General features: G+C 60.5%; 1 protein-coding gene across 1 annotated transcript; it reads right to left on the bottom strand.

Annotated features, from left to right (window-relative positions):
• Positions 1–2085: 2085 nt before the first annotated feature.
• RNF157 (ring finger protein 157) lies at positions 2086–24163 on the bottom strand. The gene is made up of 19 exons (XM_075719813.1): positions 23920–24163; positions 18159–18277; positions 13523–13611; positions 12811–12957; positions 12146–12263; positions 11965–12031; positions 11766–11809; positions 11304–11351; positions 11039–11110; positions 10291–10450; positions 9919–10061; positions 9390–9628; positions 9181–9289; positions 8876–8987; positions 8201–8391; positions 7963–8028; positions 7588–7636; positions 5946–6056; positions 2086–2126 (listed from the first exon to the last, which is right to left on the bottom strand). Exons 1-19 carry the CDS (start codon positions 24005–24007, stop codon positions 2086–2088), a joined length of 2013 nt encoding a protein of 670 aa, XP_075575928.1. The 5' UTR covers positions 24008–24163.
• Positions 24164–26058: the final 1895 nt, after the last annotated feature.

Genomic DNA, 26058 nt, shown 5'->3' with positions numbered 1-26058 from the left:
TTACAGGAGACACGGCAGGGTGCCAGCCCGGAGGAGGGAGCAGCAGGGTGGCCGACATTGACCTCACCTCTGGCAGGACCCACACCGGGGCCACAGAGCAAGCAGCTACCATGGCCCCGGCTGTGAGCCAGGCAGAGAAAACACCCCCCAGCCCCAAAAAGGGCTTTATCCCCCTTTAGGAGCCATGGCCATCAGCATAGCCCGTGCTCCGCCATAGGGACGGGTGGTGGGGACCTACTCCCCACACACACCCCGCAGATGCTGTGGGATGTTGCTTTTACTGTGTGAGCATCTCTGTCCTAAGGTAGCTCTGAAACAGAGTTTCCTCCTGCAAAGAGGAGGTGGCCTTTGCTATCACATCTGCGTGACAAAACCAGGTGGGGAAAAGGGGGGGGCTCAGCGTCCCACCCTGGGCTGGCCCAAACAGCTCCAGAGCTCACTAGATTGAGATGCTGGGTCTGATGCTCCTCAAAGTGGCTTCTGACTGACCCTGATGCTCTCCAGGGTATAGCCTGGCCTCTGCCAAGAGCCCCATCAGGTCCCGGAGGTCTGTGGCTGCCTCTCTGCCCCAATGGTGTCCCTGTGTGCCTGTCCCATGGAGCTAAAACTGCTTATGCTGTCAGCCCAGCACTGGCCAGAGAGATGGGGATGGAGGGGTGGGGGGCAGCTCCCGTCCCCTCATCCACCCCCTGCTACAAAGTGCGATGGAGAGGATAGGACAGGTGGGACGGGGGAGTGACACTTTTGGCACTTGTTCCAGAGAGAGGGCACAGCCCTGAGCCCCGAGCTCACAGCGGGGCGGAAGACAGTGAGGTTAAATTAGCGATGCCCCGGGGGCTGGTGACTGGAGTGGGGGTACCAGGTCCCCTGCCCACCCCTGCCACCCTGCTCCATCCCCTGGGGAAAAGCAACCTCGCGGGCCGGGCCCAAGAGCCCACGTGTTGCCCAGAAGGAGAGGGGAGGGAGAGGGAGCTGGGGGGCACCATCACTGCCGGTGCATTAATGGGGACATCCCACGGCATGGCAGGGGCATGGGCCAGCAAACCTGGGTGAGGCTGGCCCCCTATGGGGTCACCGACTCATGCACCGAGGATGCCAATGCCAACGCTTGTCCTTAACCTGCATCCCTGAGCACCCTCCTCCCACCATCCCCCTCTGGCCACGTCCCAGGACCCCCTTTGTGGGGTGACCCTATCCCATCTGCTCCACATGCTAGAGGAGAGGAGCCCAGGGGTGTGAAATGCCCAGGGGCAGGAGGGGACCCCAGCCCGTCCCCGTTGGGGCTGGAGGATGAGGAGGTGCTGATGGGAGGCTCCAAAGTGACGTGGCTCTCAGCCCCCCTCTGCACAGGGGGCCGGGGAGGAAAAGTCGAGGTTACCATCTTTTCTTTCGAAAAATCAGTCCTGCTACAGCTGAGGGGTGGAAGTGGCGATGCCCACAGCGCCTGGACACCAGGGTCCCTCTGGGTGGGCAGGGGGGTACGTGCCCCTGCCAAGGCTGAGCCCTCACACAGGCAGGGCGGCCGCTGCCGGCTCCACGTCGCGGGTGCTGGGGGGGCGGCGGGGCCAGGGCGCCTGCTGCAGCTGCACGTTGTTGTTGGCTGCCTCTGGGCCTGGGGGGAGAAAACGGGGGTTTAGGGGCTCCCAAAGCCCGCTGGCATGCTCAACTCATCTTTCCATGGGGGATGCAATTTAGTCTACCCAAATAACACCCATCTCCCCAGCCCCGCTTTGGGTTTTGGCTGCAGCAAGGGCTGGTGAGCACCTGCACTTACCTCTCCAGGCCAGGGGAGCCCCTTAAAGCCCCGATTTCTCAGGAATGCTGAGGGACAAATGGGAAGCACCACACATGGTGGCCGGGTTTTAATAACCCAAATTGAAGGGGGCTGCCTCTGCTCACCCATGCCCAGCGAGAGGGCACATGCAGGCACCCTGCAGAGACTACAGGTTAGGCACTAAGGGATGTCACCCTGGCCAGGACAGCGAGGGGACTGCCAGCAGTGCTGGGGCGAGGGGCACCAACCCAGCACCAACCCCCCCTGGGTGATGGGGCGCGAGGCGGGGGCAGGCTCTGGGGCTCTCATACCTATTCCTCAATGTTAATGGGGCAGGAGTCCGGCACGGCGGCTGTGTGGCAGGAGAGACCAGAAGGCACATGGTGAAGGTGGGAGCGGAGGCGGCGCAGGGGCATGCACGCGAGCGAGCAAATAGGGTGACCGCGGGAGGCTCGGGGGGCTCGCCGCCTGCGAATGGGTCGGGGACGAGGATGGGGAGCCGCTGCCAGGCACGGTGCGAGGGGGCCATCATGCGTGGTGCCCCCCGGGGTTTCATGCCAAGGGGAACCAAGAGGTGGGCATGCTTGCAGCGTCGGGGAGCTGAGTCCCCGCACGCCTCCTCTCCGTCTGCAGGCTCCCAGTTCAGGCAGCACCCTCCAGCCGGGGCAGGGCGACGGGCAGAGCTCCAGACCTGCCTGCCCATGGCTTGCATCCCACCACCCAAATGATCAGAGGCTACGTGGTGCCGTTAGGAAGGGGGTGCACCCCTAAAGCAGGGTGGCTGCTCCCACCAGCGAGGTTAAGCCCTGTGCCCGGGGGTGCGGGCAGCTCTGAGCTGGGTGGGGGGCCATGCAAGGGCACCCCAAGGCCAAGGACAAGCGCTGAGGCTTTCCCAGAGAGGGAGCAGTAAAAACTCCCTGCCTGCTGATTTATGGGAGGTGACAGCTACTGTTTTGACTGGCTTTTCATGGCGAGCTCAGGCTGGAGAGCGAGGCACATTAAGTCTGTGGATCCTGGAGGGAATGGAGAACTAAACACGACCACACATACACACACCTATACACATGCACACCAAAATCCCATTAAGGGCTTGATATTGCATAAGTCACTACAGTGCTCCGGTGCAGAGACCCAGCTCAGCTCAGTGCACCCTTGGGAGGCGGCCAAGGAGCAGGGCTGGGGGCAGCAGGACACAGTCCAGCACCACAGCGGGGACCTGGCCCCCTGCCCACCTGCCTCTTCTCCCCTTGGGCTGCAGGAGGGGGCTCCCCCCCGCCATTAGCAGCCATCAGACCTGCCCTGCACAGACGGGCTCCCAAAGAGCATCGCGGCGAAACCCAACCAGCTCGCCCGGCCCACTGCGATATCGCTTACAGCTCAGATCATCCGCGGGTTTAAACCGGCAAAAGCCCTCAGGGGATTTCAGGTCTTGTGCTGCCTCTGACACAGCAGCTCCCCAACCCTCCTCACCTTGCCGCCAGCCTTTTCAGCAGGCACCTGCCCCAGATTTCTCTTTCCAGTGCTGCTTCTGCTGCCCCGTCCCCAGCAGAGGCTGTGGCCGTGGCCAGAGGATGCTCTGAGCCCCAGGGACAGCCCTCACAACCCGCTGCACACACCAGGGCTCTGCGGGATCCACCTGAGGACAGGAGTCTGCGGGTATTATTTAAACCTTGTGTCCTAAAATCCCCAGGATGTGGCCTTTCGACGCCTCCCAAAGACTTTTCCCACCAGAGTGAAATCTGCAGAGATTTCACAGCAGCGCTGGGGATGAGCAAACCTTTCCACTTTGAGGAACCACGTCCCGTGCCTTCATCCATTACAGAGAGGGCAAAAACCAACCCATGGATCTGATCACGGCAAAGCCTCCCCACAAAAGAAATTGGGGGAGGAATAAATAATAATAATAACAACAACAACAACAATAATAGTATCATCATCTCTGGTCAAGGTGATTTTCTTGTAGGCTTTCAAAAACCCAGCGCCTGGCCCCAAAGTAAAAGTCCACTCTGTTCTTGCTGGCCCCGTGGATGTGATTACATCCAAACCTGCAAGAAACCTCTGCCAAAAAGGACTTTTCCAGTGCATGCAAACCAGCCCTGTGATTGCAATCCAGCACCACCAGTATTAAATGGTGCCTCAAATCATCTCTGTCGCAAAGCCGAGTCCCAATAGTGGGTGGCTGCTGACAGGCAGCTGCTGGCAGGGAGCAGACGGGGCCGGAGAAGGAAGGAGCTGCCCTGAGTCTAACGAACAAAATCAATGTTGCAAAACACCGATTGCAACCAGGAAACGACCAAATGGCTGTTACAGCCCCACGGGTGGCTGCTCCCCTTCAGCGCCCCAGCTCCCCAGCCCCCCCAGCTCTTTCCAGCACTCTGGGGCACCCCAGGGCAATCTCCCTCCGACACCTTTGGGGCAGAACTCAGCATCCCTGGAGTTATTCTCTGTGGCCCCTCTGCCATTCCCAGGAGACCGTGGGCAGCCCTGAAGCCCCCGCTCTGCACCTCTGGCCCCAGCATGAGTGGCAGCCCCCCCGCTTTTCCCAGCAAATGCCGAGGCCAGATCACCCCTCTCATGCGGGCGGCAGCACGGCTCCCTGCCGAGGGCTCCAAGCAGCGCAGCTGCGGGATGCACAGACAGACGTGGTGGCCAAAGGATGGAGAGCGCATCCTTAGCTGGGCTTGGCCCAGGGGCCAGATTCTGCACCCCAGCCCAGGGAGGGGATGAAGCCATCACAGTCCTTGCAGCAGAGCAAGAATTTGGCCCCATGCTGGGGCTGCTTGAGCTGCAAAGCCCCCCGCTTCCTCATCCTGCTCCTGGCACAACCAAGAGGGATGCGTGCAGGGATGGCTTTGGCCGGTGCCACAGCCAAGGGATGTTTTGCCAGGACACCCAGCAAAGGCAGGGGGGCTGCTGGGATGCCCCCAGCCCTCTCCCCAGTCGTCCCCCCCCCCCCCCCCCCCCCAGCTGGCGGGGCTCAGCCAGCTGCTGCTGCAGGGTGATGGAGGGGATACAGGACATTTGTGGCAGGTGCCTGTTCCTCCCCAAGAGCCTCAGCCAAGTTTCTCCAGTGCAGAAACAGGCAGGATCAGGCGAGGCAGCAGGAGAGGAAGCTTTCCTGGAGGAGAAGGGGGAAAAGAAATTACTTTCCCCTCCCGGGTGGGGGGGGCTGGGCTGGTTTCACCCACCCTCTCAACTCTCCAGCACCTGCTGTGGGTCTGGGACCTGCCACAAATTCAGGGGCAAGGCAGGGGCAGAGTTGCTTTCAGCTTGTCCACAAATGTATTGACGCAGACCTGGACCCTCAGAGGGCTTCATCTTGGCTTTTTCCCCTCCTGTTTCCCCACCCCCCAGGCTGATGGAGAGGAGCCTGCGGTGCTGGGCAGGGTCCCCAGCCCGCTGCCCCCTCGGCCTGCACATGGGCTGAGGGTCACCAATACATTTGTCACCTTTGGGCAACTCTGGGCAGGGAGGGGACACAAGCGTGGGTTGAGAAAACCGTGTTGGCACAGAGCGAACATGAACTTTCACACGGACGGAGGAGCCTGGGAGGAAGGAAGAAGAGAAAAAAGGGATGGAGAGAGGGTGAGAGGAAACAGGAGAAAGGTGGAAGGAGGGTGGGAGAGAAAGTGTGAAGAAATGGAAGAGGGATGAACTTTGGGGCTCTGCAGAAGGACACCTAGACCTGACATGCCCCATCTCCCCGGCCCTGGAGGAAGAGGAGGGGGAGGCAGGCAGCCCCTGCGGCAAGGCTGGAGCGGCTGCGGCTCACGTCCTGACACAAAATACTGCTGCGCCCACCACAAGTCCAGACCAGGCCACTGTCGTGCCACACAACCACCTTCACGGGGAGGGCTGGTGTCCCCCGGGGTGCCAGCAGCCCCCTGGCCAAGGGACAAAGCCTCCCAGCAAAGCAAATCTGTGACCCCCCAGGGACATCCCAGTGCGGACAGGTCACCCCGAACTATGGCTGCTGGGTGGTGACGTGCCTGGTGCTCAGCCCTGCGGTGGGGTGCAGTGGTGGGGTGCAGTGAGGACAACCAGGTGGGGATGGCGGTGGTGGGGATGGTGGTGGGAAAGGAGGGATGGATGCAAAGGGCTGGGGTGATGCAGGGAAGAGTGGAACTGTCCCCCCCTACCCCAAGTTCATGTTCAGCAGACGGCCACTCACCAGGTAAGCAGGCCTCAGAGCACAGTTTATTGTCCAGCGCTTTCACGTGTGCGATGCCCAAGTCATTGTTATTGTCACACCTCAGACCGAGGAAAGCGCCTGTCCTCGGGCCTGGAAGGGAGTTAAGGCAGTTAACGCCGCGGCTCGGCGCTGAGACTTGCCGTTGCCTTTTTAGTGGTGGGGTGTGGGATTTATAGGTCCTTTCCTCTCCCCTCCCCACCCTCTTCAAAAAAAAAAAAAAAAAAAAAAAAAAGATAAAAATGATGCATCTAGATGGGAGTGGGTGAAGAGTGGACAATAATGCCTGGGCACAGTCTGAGCTGCTCCTTTCCTTGCACCGGCCGCATCGGAGGGCAGTGAAACAGCGACGATGCGGTGGTGGGCACCAGCACGCGTGAACCTGCTCCCCCACCACCTGCCTGGGGTTCAACCAAACCTTCCCCCTGGCACGGCTGAGTGGTCCCTGGTCGGTAGAGCCGGGCTGCGGTGGCACCCGTCACCTCCCACCGCTCTCCGGCACCATCAGTGCGTGCGCAAGAGCCGCGGAGATGCCGGGAGGAGGCAGCAACAGGATGCGTGGGGCAAAAGAAGCCGTAGCCAAGCTTTGCAGAGGGGATGGAGGCTTTCAGGGCTGAGGGAGGTAACTCTGCTTCTTAGCATCACCTGTACGAGAGATCAGCCCCCAGGCTGTTACCTGCTTCCATCAGATGCAGGTGACTACACCTCAGGAGGGATGTTCCCAAATAAGCCAGTAGCCCCACTGAGAATGGGCACAGGACCGTGTCCTAAGGAGAAAGGCCACCCTGCTCCCGGCGTTGCTGGGATGCCCGTGGATGTCCACCACAGCCACCAGTTGGTCCCCAGTTGTTATATTTGAGTATTTCCATCAGCAAGAGCCTCCCCGCAGGGCAGAGGCCACACTTTGGGGATGGGTGTTCCTGCTTTCCAGCTTGGCTGAGTGTCCAGGTTGGACAGTTTTGGTATATTTTTGCTAATCAGAGACTTGCAAACATGGGAGGGGGCACACCAAGGGCCTCCCTATTGCCCAAAAGAAATCCGAGGCGGCTGGTGGCCAATGGCACAGGGGTGACCACGTCTTTCCTTGAGTGCACATGGGTGGAGGCGAGAGGAGCCCTCAATGTATTGGCTTGCGAAAGCACATTGAGGACAGGCCAAAAAAAAAATTAGGAAAGCATCCCAAAGGGAACAGTTTTGCAGCCCCTTCCTACGGGAACCAGCCCAGACAGGGCTCCCTAAGGGCGAGACTTTCGGAGATGTGAGGAAAGACCTTCTTGGCAAGGGGAATGACACGGAGAAGCCTCTTTCCCAGTTGGCCCATTGGAAACACCGTCAGATCCTGCGCGCCAGCCGTCGCCTGCTCCGTGCCCCACACCGTGCTCGCTGGGGTCCCCGTGGCCGGCTGGCTTCCCCCAACCCACTGGGGCTCAACCCGCCCGTGGGTGGCCGTGCTGTGACGGATGCTTTCCCAGCCCTGATGCCCACAGAGGCACCCAGGGCTCTCCCTGATGGCAGCCAGCATGCAGGGGAGCTGGAGACGGCATAGCATCTGCCACTCGCTCGGCTGACCACCGGTGACACCAAACCGAAAACAGGGGGACAACAACGACCTGGGGACTTTTACCGTCTTCCTGCGTGGGAGAGGCGTCCTCATCCTCCAGCACATCATTGCCCTGCAGCACAGGCGAGAGGCAGCGAGCGTTAGCAGCCCCACGTGTGCCAGCACCGTGCCGGGGGCTGTCCCCGGGTCCCTTTGGGGGAACATCCCTGGCCCTGGGAGATGTCTGTGAACCAGGAAGATGAGCCCGGATAGGGGACAGCCCCACCACCCCATCCATCCCCAGGGCAGCCCCTTCCCCATCCCAGCCCTGGGGGGACGTGGTGCTGGCTGCCCAGCTTCGCCCTCCACGGGCACCCAGAGGTGGGCACAACCGAGGTCCCCCCTGCCACGCCGGGTGGCACTGTGGCTCCCAGCCCCACATGGGGTGGTTATCGTTACCTCGGCATCGCGCTCCTCAGCTGAGATGCTGACGAAGTTTATATCTGGGGACTCCACAGGTGTTGACTGTGGGAAGAAGGTGGGAAAGATGGAAGGAAAAAAGAAAACAAAAAACCAAACAAACCGGAGAGAGTCTGGGAGTCTGGTGCTGGTGGGTTTGGAGGAGAAGTTACATCCCATGGAGAAGCTTTTGAACCTGGGGGAGATGGGTGCCGTCAACAAACCCCCCAGCACCTACCTCTGTGTCGGAGGCTGTGGCGCTGGCAGCTGCAGGGAGCATGTCCCCCTCTTCCTCTTCCTCCTCCTCCGTGCCAGGAGCAATGTAGGAGCCAGACATGGAGGACACGGTGTCGGTGCTGAGCTGGGAGTGCTGGCTCTGGGAGGAGGCCATGGACATGACGGACTGAGCCAGGCTGCTGCTGACGGGCTCTGGGGGAGAGCGGGGGCTGAGCGGGGCCACCGGACCCCCCCCGCGCACTGGCGCAAGTTGCAGCACAGCACCAGCTAATTAAAAACGTGGCTAATGAGGAGGAGTGGGGCATGAGGCAAGGACCTGCTGCGTGCCATGGAGGTGCGATGGGTGGAAAGCTGCCAGCAGCAGATCCCCAAGGCTCACAGCCCCCCGTCTCCAGGTCTATGGGGTGATGAAGCAGGGGCGATTGGTGCCCCCATACCCCCCATCTCTGCATCTATGGGGTGATGAAGCAGGGGTGATCAGTGCCCCCATGGCCCCCATCTTCAGGTCTATGGGTGACAAAGCACAGGTGACACCCCAGGGCTTCATGCAATGTGCATGGCAGGGTAGGAAGGGGCCATGCAAACCCCCTCCGCATCCCCCCACAGCGGGATGGACCCAAGACTGTGATCCCACTTTCCTGCCTTGCCAACACGTGCGAGCCCCGCTGTGCTGTACCTTCTGGGGATGAGATGGTGGAGGAGAGGGGGGTCCCAGTACATGAGGACTGGTCGATGGCTCCCGATGACGACAGGGTGAGGTTTTCGCTCTCTGGCGTCGCACCACATTCCTGGAAGAGCATGTGGGGAGGATGTGGGATGGGGATATTTGGCAGGGATGGATCTGTCTGCCCCGGGCATCCTTATGGATGGAGGAAGAGCCAGAAGGGGCAAATCACAGCCAGACCCTCTGGTCCCAAACCACCCCTGAACCTGCCACCCCCCCGGTGCCTCGGTCACCAGCATGTTTCAGAGGGTGCTCACCTCCTCGCGCCGGGTAGGGGATCTCCTCCTGGAGACCCTCAACTCTGACTCAGTGCACGACTTCTCGTCCTCCTCTTCGGGCAGGATGGAGGAGTTCTGCGAGACGGACCTGCGCAGCGGGGGCAAAGCAGAGGGCTTCACCCCTGCCCGCAGCCTCCAGACCCCCCTGAACTCCCCCCCCAGACCCCCGCGCCCACCCCGGCACTCACTTGGAGAGGCTCTTCTTCAGCTTGAGCCCCGGCGGGCCGCAGTCAGGGAGGCGCTCGAGGGGCGAGAGGGCCCGCAGGGGGGGCAGGGGGCCGTCGCTGCCGTAGGAGGGCAGGGTCCCCGCGCCCGGGGGGTCCCCCAGCACGCGCAGTGGCAGGGCGGCCGGCGAGGGCGTCAGTGGCCCATTGAGGGCCTCCAGCAGCGACACCACCTCGTAACCCGGAGGGATGTTCTCCGAGGACTGGGGAGAGAGGGGAGATGGGGTGAAGGTCCTCCCTGGGCTGTTTTGCTGCCCTCCCCTGCCCCTTCTTCCAGTGGGATCGAGATGACCTGGGGAGAAGCCAAAACCCAGAGAAGAGACAAACTCCCTGCACAGAAATGAAAGCCCCAAATCTGTGGTCTTTCCACCCAACTGAAAGCCCTTTTTTTGCAATATCAACCTTGCATTTTTTGCAAGATCAATTTGCATTAAATAAATAAACCCTGGCCCCAGGAAGCACGTGCATCCCCAAACCTCCCTGGCCCCAGCACCGGGTGGGCCAGGCTCTTCTGGGCACTGACCGAGTGCTCCTCGGAGTCAGAGGTCTGCGAGGCGATGATGGGGTTGAAGCTGGTGGGTGAGAGGGGACCCAACTTTTTCCTCATGGCTCGTATTTGAAGCAAGGCTCGGAAAGCTGCAGCAACAGGAATGAAGGGTAGGGTGAAAAACAGGTGCCAAAAGGAGACCTCCCCAAAAATGCCACCCCATTTCCGAGGAAGGGCATCCCTGCATGGTATCACTGCATGTGGGGCTGGAGGGACCCCAAAACCCAAGGATGGGAGATGCCACTCCCCCCCCAGGGATGCCAGCCCTCCCCTCTGAGATGCCATCCCCCCCCAGAGACACCAGCCCGCCACCCTTACGCAGCCTGCAGATGGGGCAGTTGTTGGCCTGGTAGCGCAGGGTGTCGGCGCAGGTGTTGCAGAGGCAGAGGTGGCGGCAGGGCAGGATGAGGGTGTCGCGGACATCCGAGAGGCAGACGACGCACTCGGCACTGTTATCACTCACCTCGTCCTCGGCCACCTGCCCCGCAGGAGAGATGGGAGCCGCTCAGCCTTGGGGTCCCCAGCCCGCACGGCACAAGGATCGGTGCCCTAAAATACCAGCTGGGTGCCCCAAGAACTTGCTGCGGGGTCTTGCCTGTGTCCCTGGGCTGCCTGCTCTTGAAATACAACTCTGGGATCTTATCCCCTCCCCTCCTGGAGGCTGGGAGGTAGGGTTGGAGCCATCAGGCACCCCACAGAGGGACGTGTCCTTCACCCCAACTTCTACACACACACAAATATATATATATATAGCAGAGGGGGAGGCATGTCCCACACTTTGAGCCCCATGGTGCCCTCCTAAGTCAACAAGATCCAGCCACCACACTCCCAAGGGACCACAAAGGATGGGGGAAAAAGGCTCAATCCTTCAGCTTTCTGTTTCCTACAGTGTCGATGCCAACACAAAACACCTGTACCGCCCCGGGCAGTTCCATGTTGTGCTGCAAACTCTTGCCCCATGTGTGTTTTAGCTGCTGGACCTGTGCTAGGGGAATGGGAGAGGGGACTATGGAAGACCCATGGGATGCAGCCTGGGGGATGGAGGCTGCAGGATGGAGGAACATACCTTGGAGTCCTGCGTGTTGTACTTGTTCTCGATGCCGTAGATCTCCTGCAGGAGGTAGCTCACACCATCCACCTGCAACCCCGCGGGGTTCGATGCACTTGAAATTGCCAGTGGTCCCCAAGCTCCCTGGGAGGCAGGAGCAGGGCAGGGGCAAGCTGCTGCCCACACAGGGGTTTGCTGCTCCCTGAAGCCCCTCGCCACCTTCCACCCCAGGGGTCTGCAGAGCGGTAGCTGCCACCGCCCACGGGGACACCCGGACACTCACCACTTGCTTCTGCTTGAGAGGCTTCACACAGAAGGTGCCGTCACTGTGCTGGAGGGAGGAGAGCACGCAGGTGGGCACCAGGGCTGAGCACCCCAGGGACTGCCATGCTCAAGTACCCACCCGCCCTGTAGCTGTCACCACTCCCACCTCACTCCCAGCCAGCCCATTTTGCAGCAATTCTGTTTTTTCCCCTGACACCCCGGTACCAGGCAGGTGTGGGATGTCACACACATCGCAAGGCTGGAGACTTGTTGGAGCAAGGAAGACGGAGCTGAGACCAAAAGCCTCAAAAGTGGGTGCTTAAAATCAAGGATTTGGGGGATACTCCCAGAATTTCAGAAGCAGTCCCAAAATATCCCCAGCCCAGCAGCACCATCGCAAGCCCCATGGGGTTTCTCCAGGCTCTCACACCCGGTGGGAAAGGGGACAGGAGGCGGAGGACAGCCCCAGCTTGGCACTTACCTTCTCAAAGGTGGCCAGCAGCACATGGCAGTGCCCGCTGTGCTCTGCAAGACACAAAGGGATGGGCAGGGCTCAGGGGATGGGCAGGCCCATGGCAGCAGCAAGGAGAAGCAGGAGATTCTGCCTGGTTGGTGCAAGGGCTGGCACCGCGGTGCCAGCAACTGGGCAAGCCCAACCCAGCAAGGAACGCCCTCCTCACCCTCTCCTTCATCCACCACCGCGTGCACCACCATGGGGTACACCTCCCGGTCCAGGTCGAAGCCCAGCTGGAGAGAGACAGGAGGAGAGGCTTGGTGAGATGGAGCAGCAATGGAGGCTTCATCCCGCATCCATAACAGTACCCGACCCGACGGTTGATGCCACGGTCCAGTGGGACCCACCTCCTCCTCGCTCCACTCGGAGGGGTCGACGGTATGGGAGGGCACGCAGAACTGCTGGCACACCCCCCGCTTGTAGTGCACCGTCTCCGACTGCAGGCTGTTGTCCCTGGGGATGTAGCTGTCCCATGGAGACAGGACAGAGTCAGGGGCACCACGGGTGTCCCCATGCTCCTCCTGGGCCCCCGGTTCATGGGGATGCCGGGAAAATGGGAGGGGGGGGGGGGTCACTCCTCCCCTCCTCTCCTGGATGCCTCTTGGGGCTGAGGCAAGAAGTCCTAAAAAGAACTAAAATAACCCATGGGGCCAAAATAACCCCAGGACAGCCAACACGGGACAGGAGGCGACAGGGACAACCCTGCAGCCAACCTGGTGAGGACCAGGAGGGGCAATGATTTCTCCTGGTCTCAGCTTTGACCTGGATGTAACAAGAGGGAGAAGGATGGGACAGGGAAGGAGGTGGCAGGGGCTGGCAGGGACCTGGTGGCGGCACCCAGGGGACGTGAGGAACCTCCCTCCAGCCTCAGCACCGCCGGTAGCTGCCTCCTGCCCTGAGGAGGGGAGATGCTCCAGGGAGGAGAGGCTCCATCCCCATCAGCAGAGCCCCACACCTGGCCAGGGGGACACAGGCCAGGCTGGGGGGCACATGCCAGGCTGGGGCTCCTCACCTCGCCACCCCATTGTGAAACTCCTCGGTCGCCTGGTAGTAGATGGTTATGGCCACGCGGGCATCTGTGTCAAAAGTGAACTCTACGTTGTAGTGCACCTTGGCTTTGCTGACTTCTTCCCCCGGAGTCTTCACCTCCTCTGAGCACCTGGTGAGCACAGAGGGTCCAGTAGACGGGCACCCCTTGGGGAGGGCTCAGGACTGTCCCCCCAGCAGAGACGGCTCCCCCAGTGCAAGGTTCCCCTTGGCACCGATGGTCCCAAAAAGGGTTGCCCCCTCCATGAGGAGAAACTAAGGCACGCCAGGAGGGCCTGGCATGCCCAAGGTCAAGCCTGCAGACCAGGAAGTGCCGCAGGCAGATTTCAGCTGTAATCCTGAATCTCCCAGACCGGCTGCAATCCCCAGCCTCCCTCCAACAAAGCTTTTGGAAGGCGGGGGAGGAAGAAAAAGTAAAGCACTTCAAAGGCAGCACTAAGCTCCTTTAATCCTGCAGTGGAGCCAGCGCAGCCAGTGCCCGCATGCGGGAAGCTCATCCATGCCGAGAGGGGAAGGGGTACATTTGGACAGCAATGCTCATCCCCTCTATCTGCCAGTGCCAAGATGAGAGCATCCCTGTGCTCAGCATCCCCCGGGAGCATCAAGCCAGACCCTTCCCTCCCTGTGGCTCATGGCTGTGGGGTGCCTGGCCCTGTCTCCCCCCTGGCAGGACTTACTTGACGAGGCGCAGTGTGTCCTTGCGGATGTTGATTAAGCTCCTGAGGGTCTTCACAGGTTCCTGAGGAGGTGGAGCAGCGTAAGGGAACTAGGACAAGAGAGACACTGGTGAAGGCAGACGCACATCGGGGGGGATCACAGCAGCCATGGACCTTGTCCCTGGACCCCCAGTGACCCAGCCCCAACCCAACACCCTGTATGCAGGGACACAGGGTGGCCTGCGCATCCTGATGGGTGCTGAGCACCTGCAGCTCCTACTGGCATTTGGGTACCAGGCAGCGTGACAGGGACATACCCCCTGCAAAGAGCAAGCCCAAAACCCCTTGCAGGGGACAGTTTCACGGGGGGGTTACACACAGAGAGGGGCCGTTCCTTGTCCCTTCAGCTGGAGGGTGAGGGGGACGCGGGGCACAGGGCAGGCGGACAGCTGCTGATGTATTTTTAGGCTGCTGATGTAGCATGGAGTGGCTGGATGAGGCTGGGCAGGGGGAGGCCGAAGCTCCCTCCCTGCCTGCCAGCCAAGGAACAGGCACAAGTGTCCCTGATTTCTCCCAAGGATGGATGGGATTTGGGTGGTGGGGTCTCTGCCAGCCCCGTGCCTGGAGCCAACGGGGCAGCCAGGCAGGACCAGGCAGGCAGCAGCGGTACGAGGGAGAGGTGGTGTGCCATCCTCCAAGGTGACCTTGTCCCTTCTGTCCACCTGCACAGGGGCTACAGGGCTTGCTGGGGAGAGGGGACACAGTGGCAGCTGGGGGACACCCTCTCCTTGGCACTGCAGCCACCCAAGGGAGACCGAGGGCACCAGGGAAGGGATGCAGGACCCATCTCCCCCTCTCCATCTCCCGGGTAGGTTGAACCCCAGGAAGGGACCAGCCCCCCCGGGGGGACAACACAAATACATGTTGGAGAGACAGAGGCTAATGCCAGGATTAATGCCTGGCTCATTGGCGAGCTGTCACCGCGTGCCAGGGGACAGCCAGAGCCAGGAGGGCGTCAGGTGCCGTCATGGATGGCAGATGCTCACAAGAGCCAGAGGGCTTAGTTGCTGCCTTGGGAGAGGGAATAAGTAGCCAAGCCAGGCTTCCCGAGTCCCTTCATCCTCCCAGCCCAGAGAGGGGGCTCAGGGACAGCGAGGCTCCTGCTGCACCCCGATACTGAGAGGACAAGACCAATTGCCGATGGCACTTGGGGATGCCCCGCAGGGAGCCAGGTGCCCGTTTCCCATGTCCCTGGCGCCCTCACGCGGGAAAGTCATCATCACCTTCCCTGTCCCCAAAGCCATCATCACCTTCCCTGTCCCCAAAGCCATCCTCGCCTCCCCCCTCCCCAACGCCGTGCAGAGCAGGACAGATGGGGCTGCGCAACCACCCCAGCCGGGGACCCGTGCAGGGCTCAGCAGGATGGGACAGCCCAGGCAGCTCGCAGGACCAGGCAGCGCAGGCAGAAGCCTGCCCCATCTGTCCTCCACCATTTGGGCATCACCCACCGAGTCCCACCATCCCGCAGCTCCGGTCCCACAGGTGGCATCGAAAGGCAGGTTAAAGCCTGGGCTGGACCCAGTGCAGACGATGGCACGGGGCGCTTTGAAGATGAATCGGTGGCACCTTGGAATTGCCACCCTCTCCCTCCCCTCCAGGAGGGGAAAAGGGTGGCTGAGTCATTAATCTGGTGTTAATGAGCTTTTTAACGAGTCATTGGCACCTGCAGAATTGTCTGTTGCAGCTGGAAGGAAGCAAGCGAGAAAAGGCCTCCAGGCTGGAGCTGAGCCATGTCACGACATGCCACGCCATGTTGCGATACATCCTCTGCTATTCAAATAAATGAAGCAATCCAGTCTTGCTCATTTGCACCTTGCCCAGCTGAGCCGTACCCAGACCAGCCCACAGTAAGTGACAGAGCTCGCCCTGGCAGGTAGAGCACCCATGGGTGCAAGCCCCCTCCTGCCGCAGCACCCAGGGGTGGGCGACGGAGGAGGAAGCAGGCAGCTGCGTGCCCCGGGCGCAGCCCCGCAGGGGCCGTTGGGCTGGGAAGAATGGGGGAGCACCGCAGGCAAATTTTTTGCGGCAGAAACAGCTCTGCCATCACCATTGGGCTCTTTCACACCCACGTGTGGGCTCTTTTTCAGGGGGTTGGGGTTTTTTTTGAATGAAATTTTGCAAGCCGGGTTTGCACATCAGAAAGGGGCTGTTTAAAAGACTTTTTGCATCTCCTCAATTTAAATCAAACTGCAAAACAACAGAAAAACACCTCACTGCAACTGTCACCCATGTAAAAACACTGTCCATGCATCTATAGCGATGTTTGGTCCAGACTAGCTTCTGCTTAAGCAAAAAAAAAAAAAAAAAAAAAAACCACCCAAACAAAAAAACTTTTCTTGGGGTTTTTCTACAAGCAGACCCAGGCTGGTTTGCGTGGGCAGGGAGACGCAGCGGTACATTTCAATGCCCCATGCTCTCTGGGTGCCGCAAGGAGCTCCTCTGCTCCTCAGCCCCTGCAGAGGTGTCCCAGCACGGTGGCAGCTACGTAAACCTGCCGCACCCTTCCCAGCCCCTTGGGAACCAGTCCCAAGCTGGAAAATCCAGATTATCTTGTATCCGTGGACGGGAGGGTCTGCACAGGCTCTGGGTGCTCTGCACATCCCCACGGCAGCAGCGCTGTTTATAGCTCAGCCAAGGTCCTTAGCTCAGAGAGGACTTGGGACACAATTTTTTCCAAGACCTCCTGGCCCTTGACACCCAAGGAACTCAATATAAATCCCCCACCAAAAAGCACTGGCCATCTCTGACGTTCCCAGCCCAGCCAGCGCTCTCTCAGCAGGCTAGAACATGAAAGCATCGCAGCCAAGAAGCATCAGAACAGGTCCCAGAGACAGCATCAAAGCTGCCCAAATGATACCTGGACACAGGCTTGGGCAAGAAACAACACGGGTCCTCCCCGACCCCTCCCCAAGCCCCCAGACTGGCCCAACCCGAAAGCCCAGCCCCAAAATGCCCCTGCCACACTCTCAGCGAGATGAGACCTTGGTCAGAGCTCTGCAGCCCAGGGCCGTTGGTAATTAAGCCGGAGCAATGCAATTTAGTTTGCAATGCTATATTAATTCTTTCTGCTGTTTCCAAGCTGTTCCTTTACCTTCCCTGCTGCTTCTCCTGTCGGGGCGTCTGACTCAGGAACTGCTCGCTGGGCAGTTTAGAGGCTTTTACTGTAATCAAGATGATTTCTCAGCACTCGCTACTGGAGAGAGGACCCGAGTGCTGACTTTTCGTTTTCTGGGGAAGTGCAGAGGATGCAGAGAAAGGCCCTGGCTTTGCCCATCCAGCGCTCACGGGTTTTGGGGCGGTGCTCCTGCCCTTGGCTCTACCGGGATCCCCACTCTGGCACAGCCCAGGGCCAGGCACTTCCCCACTGAAGGACTGTACGATGCTGCCAAAATGCTGCTGAAGCTGATTTCAAGGAAGAAACATGAACTGGGATGGCAGCAGCATCACCAGCCCCAGCACAGAGCAGGCAGCATTCAAGAGCCGGGCCGTTGACACCAGGTAAGCTTATCTCGACTCAATAGAAAAGCTTTGGTGCCTTTTAATTCCTCATCTTGATTTTTTTTTTTTTTGATACTTGACCCCCCCGCCACTGCTCTGGCTGATGCTGGTGAGCCGCCCCGCTGAGATGCACCCAGAGGAGCGGGGGACGTTACCCCCATGGCTGAAACCCTCTGTGGGGACAGCCCCACTCTCATTTCCTCCCTTTCAAAAGGCAGCAAGCAGAAAAAACAACTCCAGGACCGTGGGGTCTGGGGACTTCCCCTGCAGCCAGGTTTCCCTGTGCCCTGGGACCAGCCAGATCCAGCAGCACCCAGCACCACAAAACTCATCGGTGCTGCCTGCAGCCCCCACCACCCCCTTCCCTCCCCTCGCCTTTTTTGCTCGAGCTTGGGGAATACTTTAGCCTGCTCCTGTCCAAGCTACTCTACCCTGCAGCACACCAGCAGCACTCCCAGCATAACCCCCACCCCGTGCCACCTAGTCTGGGAGATGGCTCCCAGCTGGGCTGGGAAGGGCAAGAGGAAAAGCAGCTCTCAGAGAGAGCAAGAAAGGAGGAGTTGGGCTAAATCAGCCCATCACCCCTCACTATCTTCTTCACCAGATGAAGTTTTTAAGCTGGTGGGTTTGTGCGTGCAAGCAGCCCTCGTGGGTCAGAAAAGAGGTGCAGGTCCGATGACCCGCAACACGGGTACTGCACAGAACGGCACCCAAAGGCAGAGGTCACACAATCTCCCAGTCCATTCTGGGACTGCAAACCTATTCAGCCATTGCAACTCAAGTTTGGCAATGAGGTGAGAGATATAGCAATAACGTTATGTTGCTGTGGAGCACGTGGACGTGGGCAGACAGGCTCAGAGGAGACCCAGGTTAGTCCCTGACGGAGGACAGGCTGCAGCGAGTAGCCAACCCTTATATCAGACATTAGAGAATCCACTCAGGCCACCCCAGGTATGCTCAGGTGGCTCTGCCCTTGGGGGGTGACAGCCAGCAGCCTCATACCATGCACCCCATGATACACACAGTCATCACCATTTTGGGAAGGGGACGCCCGGGCCCCACGACCCCCCCCCCCAGCCCCATACCCCCTGGTGCCCACCACCACAGGCCGGTTCCCCAGGAAGTTGAGGTCGCTGTTCTCGCCGAAGAGGTAACCCTCGGGGTGCGTGGAGTCGAACTTCTCGCCGCCCATGATGAAGTGGTTGGCAAAGTAGCTCCCTGGAAAGAAAACACGGAGACTGCCTGAGCGGAGGGGGAGGACATGGCTTCAACCAGGCGATGGAGCGGCACAGAGCCACTGAATCAATCGCTCAGAGGTGGCTTTGTCCCCAAGGTCACCTTGCTGGGAGCCTTTCGGGTTGAGCTCACGTGCTACCAGCCTCCAAGCAGGCAGAGGCGAAGGGGGAGCTGGCCAAGAAGTGACCCTTCCTGGCTGCCTTCTGCCTGCCTGCCTTGCCCTCCTCTCTCCCTGCCTGCATCCCGCCGCTGCCAGCAATCCTGTCCCTGCCCGGCCGCCACGATGGCCATAGCCTGGGCAGAGAGAGCCAGGATGTGGAGAGGCTGGTGCAGGGGTCCAGCCCCACGGCAGTACCCAGCTCGGGGGCTGCTCCATCCAGCGGGATTTAACAGGAGCAGATTCACACCCTGGGGCTTCAGCTGCCTCCCTCCCCGAGCGCAGTGCCTGCTCCCCTTTCCCTGCCCAGGAAACCCCTGCGAGCCCCAGCCCAGCCTCAGCCACCCAAGGTCACCCTGACCTTCAACCATCCCCTCGCTGGCAGGGGTGGCCAAATCCTGGTCTGTGAGCAGGAAGGGGAGATGGCTTCTGGGGCAGCAGAGCAGGAGAGCAGTGCTAATCCTTTGCATAAACACCAGCTAATTTCCCAAGGAGGCAGGAGAGGCAGCGGTCACAGCCTGTCCTGGCAGAGCACCACATCTCCCAAAGCCTGGGAGCCCTGGGGGAGCCGGGCTGGCTCCTACACCCCCACGGATGCTGCCGGGAAACGGCAGCACGAGCCAGGCACACAGCCCTCGAAACAGGCTGGCTTCCTCCTGCCCGGATCCCGGCGTCGCAGACCTCATGAGCCATTTGAGGCAGCACATCCACAGCCAGGCACCTGCTCAGGTTTGCTGTGGCTGCTGCTGGGAAGGCGGGCAAAGCACAACTAAACTGAGTTCTGTCAGTTCTCAGCTTGCAGCCTTCCAAAGGAAGAGCTCCCTCGCAGGAGGGAGGATTTTGGAGGGCTGTAGACCCTCCAGGAAGTCAGCAACCCCCCTGCAAAGTGCTCCACATTGCCCTGATGAATGCCAGGCAATGACTGGTGTCCCTTCTTCCATCGCAGGGTAAAGCACGGAGTGAAAACACCAGTGTGTCCTGTGCCCTGAGCTGGGAGCAGCCCCCAGGTCAGGCACTTCTAACTGGAAGAGGGATTTTCCTCCCAGCCCAGCCAGGAGCCGACTGGTGCCTGCTCCTTGTCCATGAGATCCAGGCTGTGGCTGCCTGGGGAAAGCATGCCACGGCACAGGATCTGGCCAGGGCAGGAGGGTCAGGACTTCTCCTTAGAGGTGGAAAAATGAAGGGAAAGGGGAAGGCCAACAGGAATGGTGAGGGGCGAGCAGAAGCAGCACTGGGAGTCAGGAGAGGCAATGGATGGAGGACGGACACAGTGTCCTGTCCCGCCAGCCATGGGGATGAGGTCCAGCTTGCAAAAACCCCAAACCCAACAGCACAGAGCCCTCCACAACCCCCCTGGAGACACCCCAAAACTAAATCTTTGGGGTCTACAGATCAAAGGAGCTCAAGCTTAAACTGCAACTCTGCTTGTGGGGACTCAAGTCAGAGGTTGCAGTTGGCTTCCAGCAGATGCAGCGACTGCCCACAGCTGGATCAGGCCTTAATACTGCATTCAAAAATCAAAACTGAGCCAAAGCCCAAGGGGAGGAGGAGAGGGGATCTAACACCAGGGCAGGAGGGACAAGTAGTGCTGTGCAGCTTCACCCGAAGGCCCCGTGGCACAGGGATGCCCGGATGCAGCGTGCCCGTTAGCAAAGATCGACCATCAATTATTGATGCCTGCTGCTTTCTGGTCCCATTTTCCACGTACATAATTTATAGGCAGCTCCTCGGGGAAGGACGCAGCCACGTGAAAAAAAATCCAAGAGCAAAGTGTCTTCGGAGCTGCCTGCAGTGGCACGGCTGGGGGAGAACGGGGCTGTCCGGAGCTTTTCCTGGCACTGACTTGGGGCAAAAGCCAGGAGATGGAAAAAAAATTATGTTTAAACCTGCAGAAAAGCTTTCCCAGCACTGGGGGAAAGCTGGAAAATGGAGCTCAGGCTCTCTGTGATGGCCCCAGCTGTGGTTTGGTGGGTGCTGGGGGCTTCCATAGGATGGGCAGAGAAGGTGAGGACCACACTGCTGTCACCCAGTCTCCCTGCCGGGGGTTGGGAGCACCCTTGGGTGCTGCAGGCTTCCAGCGCACCCCGTGCATGGCCCAGGGGCTTCAGCTCCCCCTTTGCAGCAGACAGCACTGGCCCTGTGCTCCCTCCCAGGGAAGGTCCTCCTAAAACAAGAGCCTCAAGTCGTGCCGGGCTCTGCCAGGGAAGCACTGGCAAGGGAAAGCCCAGGGCATCGGCAGGAGCGGGTGCCAGTGACCCTGTGGGCATGGCTGGGTGGCAGAGGAAGCAAGCACCTTTCCAGCCACAGCCACTTTATTATCGGCTAATTATAAATCCTTAACCAACGCCTGTCCCTGGGGAAGGACAGCCCATCAAGGATGGTCACATTGCCAAGGGAAAGCCAGCCTTTAATGAGATCTTAAACTTCAGAGGCCCGGTGAGCACACAGGAAGGGCTGAACAGAGAGGCTGCTGGAAAGAAGCAATAAACCAAAATTGCTTGGCGTTCCTGGCAAACAAAGTGTGTCCTGTGTGCCCGCCAGCACCATCACGTAAGATGTAACCGGCACCACCCAGCGCCAATGACACCATCGACCCCTTTTCTCCACAAGCACCAGGGATGCCACCTTACTCAGGGCTGGTGGGATGCCCCGAGACCAGCAAGGACCCCGTGGGCACAGACCCTGGTGCGTGCTCTGGCCGTGCCTCTGGCTATGGCACACGGTGGCATATGTCACTCGTTGTCCCCTGAGCCACCGCTGCCCTGCTGGGGTCTGGCTCAGCTCTGGTAACACAGCCCCTGGCTCTCAAACGTCAGAGCCTGGATGTTTCGGCAGGGTCACAGCCCAGGTCTCCGAAGCAGCTAAAATAGAAAGGCTCATTTTCAGCCCGTCTGCGTGATCCTGGTGAGGGAAGCGCCAGGTTTTGCACAGCCTGCGGTCATCCCAGCGGGTGGCCATGGCACAGTGCTGGCACAGGGAAACCCCGCGGCAGTGGGTGCCAGCACAGGGTGCTGCGATGAGCCTGGCACCGCCTGGGCAAAGCCCGGGCTGGTTAAAAGGTGCTGGGTGCTTCTGCCCTGGGGTGACCCATCGCCGCCCGGTGAGCCGGCACACTGCGGCTTATTTAATTCAACGCTCTAAAGCAGGCAGCCAGAGGCAGCCGGAGGCTAAGCCAAACCCCAGCCACAGTGCTGCTCCCTGTGCCATGCAGTGCCACCTCCCTGGGGCTGTGCCCCCCCCCCGGGCTGGGGTGTCACTGGCTGGTTAACCCCTTCATGCCTGTTCCCAGCCAGGGCCCTGCTCACAGTCTCCCCTCCCATGTGCCTGGGGGAGAGCTTGATGCCAGCCTCAGCCAGGGACTTGCCCCGACAGTGAGCCCACTAGCCAGGCACCAGGTTCCATAAATCAGCCCCGGCTTGCTCTCCCTCCTATCACCTTTGCCAGCATGAGATTAGAGCCGCTGAAGTAAATCCCAGCCTTTTCTTCAAAATATTGGCTTAACTAATCCCATTTGCACCCTGCCTGGAGGGGACGGGACCCCCAGGATGGGAAGGGGAGATGCTTGATTGGGACAAGACGTGTTTGCCCTATTCCCACAGGCTGCACTGGCCATCCTGAGTTAGCCTACAGTCAAAGCCATGTCCACAGAGAGAGGGAAATGCCCTGGGATCCCGTGAGACCATCCCCGGGGCCACGTTTCCAAAGCCAGTGGCTGTTTCCAGGCAGCATTCGAGGCAAGAGAAGCATTGCCGCCACAGAGGAATCAGCTCTGCTGCCCGGCACGTCCTCCCCTGCCTCCCTCTCAGCTGCCGGCAGTGCTGAAGGCAAATCCCCTCTCGGATTAAAAGCAAACCAGCCATAATCTCCCACAGTCACCAACCTGCCATCGTCCCAGTGCAGAGGGCTGTGTCACCTGGGCACCTCCCAACCCTCTCCCAGAGGACCCCGGGCAGCACCAGGACCACCCCCCCAGCTCTGCCCAGGCCCCATTGGTGTGACCAGCCCAGCTAAGCACACCTGAAAGCCACGGTTTCTCCCTGAAAGCCAGAGTTAAGCATCAGCCTGGTGTCCTCTGCCAGCTGAGATGAGATTGGAAGTGCTCAGCTGGGTGCACTTGCTCACCCAGAGCAGGGCACAGGACTGGCACCCTCCACCCCTTCATGCCTGGATATTTCAAGAGCCCGTAAATAAGAAGCAGAGCCAAGACAAAACGCCTTTACGCTCAGAGCCTGTAGAAAGTAAACCCATGGATGGGGTGGTCCACCTTCAGCTGGCATCAAAGTGACAAAGGCCTTGAAACTGCGTAAAAGGGGGAGCCCTGCGGGAGGACAGGCTGCCGGGGATCAGCCATCTCCACCCTGCAACACCCTGGTTAACCCCAGCCACCACAGATGTGCCAGCCAGCTGTGCAACCAATTTTGGATTAAAATCTAAACAAAAAGCCAAACATAGCTTTTCAGGACAAGAGTAGGGTTTGTGTTGGCTGTAATTCTTCCTAAGGAGGTCTTTATTTGCAATTAGCGAGTAATCTGTCACAGCGCTAACGATCAAAGCATTTACCTTATCCTATTAACTACCAAAATAGTTAGCTATTAATAATATTCAGTGCCGCAAGGATCCTGTGGCAATCCCCGCACACACGCATGGTGCTCCTGGGCATCATCGCCTATATGGGTATTTTTGTGGCTCTGAAGCGCTACCCACCTAAGGACCAGACTCCATCACCTCTCCCCACCACGACCCCTGCATGGCCCCCCCCGGACCCCCCCTCAGCCCAGCCCTTTGCAGGGAAAACCGAGGCACGGGGGGGGGGAAGGACGGATTTTCCAAGGTCACGCACAAGGTTTGAGACAGGGCCGGCTTCGGGAGCGGGAGAGACATCACCGCCGAGGCAGGGCGAGGAGCCCGGGAAGGCGAAGTCTCCCCATGGCAGAAGCCGGGGTGCTGCTATGGGGCAGGGCCCTAGGAAGGAGGGATCCCCACCAATCCCTCCCACCCCAGCCTCCCTCATCCTCCCGGGAATTTAAACCCAGGCTTTTCCCGAGCTGCCAGCACCCGAGCGCCCAGCTATAAAAAGAGCTCCAGCCTTCCCAGCCCGGCGCCGCAGACCACTGGTACAAATAATAATAATAATAATAATGTCATTAAAGTCGCAACAACTCGGCCATGTTTGGGAGCCGGGTTTGGCTGGCAAAAGGGCACCCGGAGAGGGGGCACCCCGCGGGCGGACCCAGGGGTGACCCCATCCCTGCCGCGCCGCACGGAGCCAGGGTGCCCAGTGCCAGACCTCTATTTTTTCGGGTGCTCCCCCCGCAGCTGTGTGCGGTCAGGGTTTGCTTTGGGGTGCGCAGGGGCATCCCCGACCGCAGCAAGGTCGTGCTCGGTCCCCACCCTGCTCGCTCCACACCGGCCCCCCCCCCTCCCGCCCAGCAGCGGCACCGGGACGCGGGACCCCCCGGGGGCTCACCGGATTTCGGGGGGTATCTGTAGACGGAATTAGCGGGGATATCCACTTCCTCCACCCCTGCGTTTTGCCGGCTGGTCAGAGCCCCCATGGCCGGGCCGGGGCTCAGCGGGCGGGGTGCGGCGGGGTGCCCTCCCGCCCGGGACCGGGACCGGGGCTGGCGGCGGCGGCCCCCGCCCGCAGCATCCTCCGCTCTGCGCCGCGCCCGGCACCGCCCCCGCGCTAGCGCCGGGGCTGCGCCAATGCGGGGCCTGCCCCGCCCCGCCCGGCTCGGCTCGGCTCGGCCCGGCTCGGCTCGGCTCGGCCCGGCTCGGCGCGGCTCGGCCCGGCGGTGCCGCGGGGCTGGGGGACAAGGAGACAAGGCGCTGCCCCTGTCCCCGGGATCGCCCTGCCCGGTGTCCCCCACCCGCACAGCAGGCCCCCCCCCCCCCCAGTGCCACTTACCCTCCACACGCGTGCCCTCAGTGCCGCCCGCCTGCCACCCCCGCTGCCAGTTGCCCCCAGTACCGCTCACTGGTCCCGCTTGCCGTCACCTGCCCCCCCGTACCACTCCCCCGCCGCCCCCAGTCACACCCCCGGTGAGCGCTGCCCACCCCAGCACCACCCCACTGTCCCCACCCGTGACCGCCCTCCTCCCACCCGCGCCCCCAGCCCCACCAGCCCGGGTGACGCTGAGCAGCACCCCCCGCCCCAGAGACCCCCGGCCCAGGGACAGCCTGGGCCCCCGGGCTGGCTCAGAGCCCGGCCCCTCTGTCCCTGTACTGGGGGGCTCCCAGGGGCGTCCCTGCTGCTGGGGTGTCCCCTGGGAGAGGGCCAAGCCCCCGCTTTTCCCAACAGGTCGCCTGGTGCAGGGGGAAAGAGACGGAGCAGCCGTTGGCACAGGGGCTGCGCCCCTCCGGCAGCACCCCGGGGCTGCACAGTGCCGGTCAGATTAAAAGTCCCCCCCAGTGCACACCTCCATCTTCTCCATCCCCCCTTCCCAGCTCTGCTCCGCACCAGGAGCAGCTGCATTTGCCGGGCACAGCCTCTGGAGGCAGGGCTGTCCGCTCTGGTGCACCCCAACGCACCCCCAGACAGATCCCCCCAGCTGCCCAGCATTAAGGATACTGGGAAGCACTGGACACCTTCGCCTTTCGCCCTTGGGGATGAAGGTGAAGGATGGACCCTTCGACCGCATGCTTATAAACCCTGGTGATTAATTAGTCCTGTGGTGCAAGTTAGTGGAGCATCACATGATTTTGATTTGAGTTGATAACACGAGCGCTATAAATATCAAATGGGAGATGTGCAGAGAGGCGGATCAGCTGCCCCGATGTCCTCAGCCACTCAGCGGTGACGAGCAAAGGCCGTCCCTGGGGCTCCCTGCTTCGTGCCCTCCCTGCAGAGGGACACATGCATTTCCCTCCCCGTTTGCTTTCTACCAGCGCAGCCCCAAGGGCGGCTGAGAAAAGCCAAACCAAAGAGCAGCCCCCGCCATGGCAAGCCTGGGGCCAGTTTTGTACCCTGTTTGTCAGCCTGTCGCTGTCATACCAGGACCTGCAGCCCTAGCAGTGACACCGCGTCCACGCCGCTGGATGGCACAGCCAGGCTGGGTGCCAACGGGCGCATTGGCCGAAGAGGAGCCGAGGGCGACATCAACGCTGGGAGCTCTGGCTCTTGGTGCTGGAGCCCAGCCGGGAGCCCCAAGACCCCAGGGGCTGATCCCTGCTCGCCCCAACACCCATTTTGGGCAGCCTGTTCTGCAGACGGATCATTGAAAAATCTAGCACAGCCCAGCATCGCTGAGCTGCCGGCGCGGCCCCGCTCCTCTGCCTTGCTCCAGCCAGCGATGGCAGCGAGAAACGCGAGCCTGGGAGAGGGAGCCAGCACATTTCATTACCGGCACACAACAGACTGCAGGGTTTTAGTGCAGATAATAATTCAAAGTTATCCCTGTGCAGATCCATAACCCAGCAGTCATTACACGCAGAGCTGCTGTGTGCATGCACGGCTTGTGGGGTTTTTTTTTTTTCAGCGATTACTGCAGCAGAGGATTTTGTAGGACAGTGCCGCAGTGGAGCGCGGGAGCGCAGGCAGGAGCTGGGTGACGGTACGGCCTCGAGGGCAGGTTCCCTCCCAAGCCCCGTCCAGCCGCATCCTCAC

Source organism: Pelecanus crispus, chromosome 12, assembly GCF_030463565.1.
Source record: "Pelecanus crispus isolate bPelCri1 chromosome 12, bPelCri1.pri, whole genome shotgun sequence".
Taxonomy (NCBI): Eukaryota; Metazoa; Chordata; class Aves; order Pelecaniformes; family Pelecanidae; genus Pelecanus; species Pelecanus crispus.
This window is presented reverse-complemented; position numbering and strand designations above follow the sequence as displayed.

Excerpts from the sequence above, each read along its gene's own strand:
- RNF157 (XM_075719813.1), bottom strand. The coding sequence starts at position 24,007 with ATGGGGGCTCTGACCAGCCGGCAAAACGCAGGGGTGGAGGAAGTGGAT. Across the intron at positions 10,062-10,290 it reads CTGCCCCATCTGCAGGCTGC|CTTTCCGAGCCTTGCTTCAA; the intron begins GTAAGGGTGGCG and ends CTGTTGCTGCAG. Across the intron at positions 9,629-9,918 it reads AGAAGAGCCTGGCCCACCCG|TCCTCGGAGAACATCCCTCC; the intron begins GTGCTGGGGCCA and ends CTCTCTCCCCAG.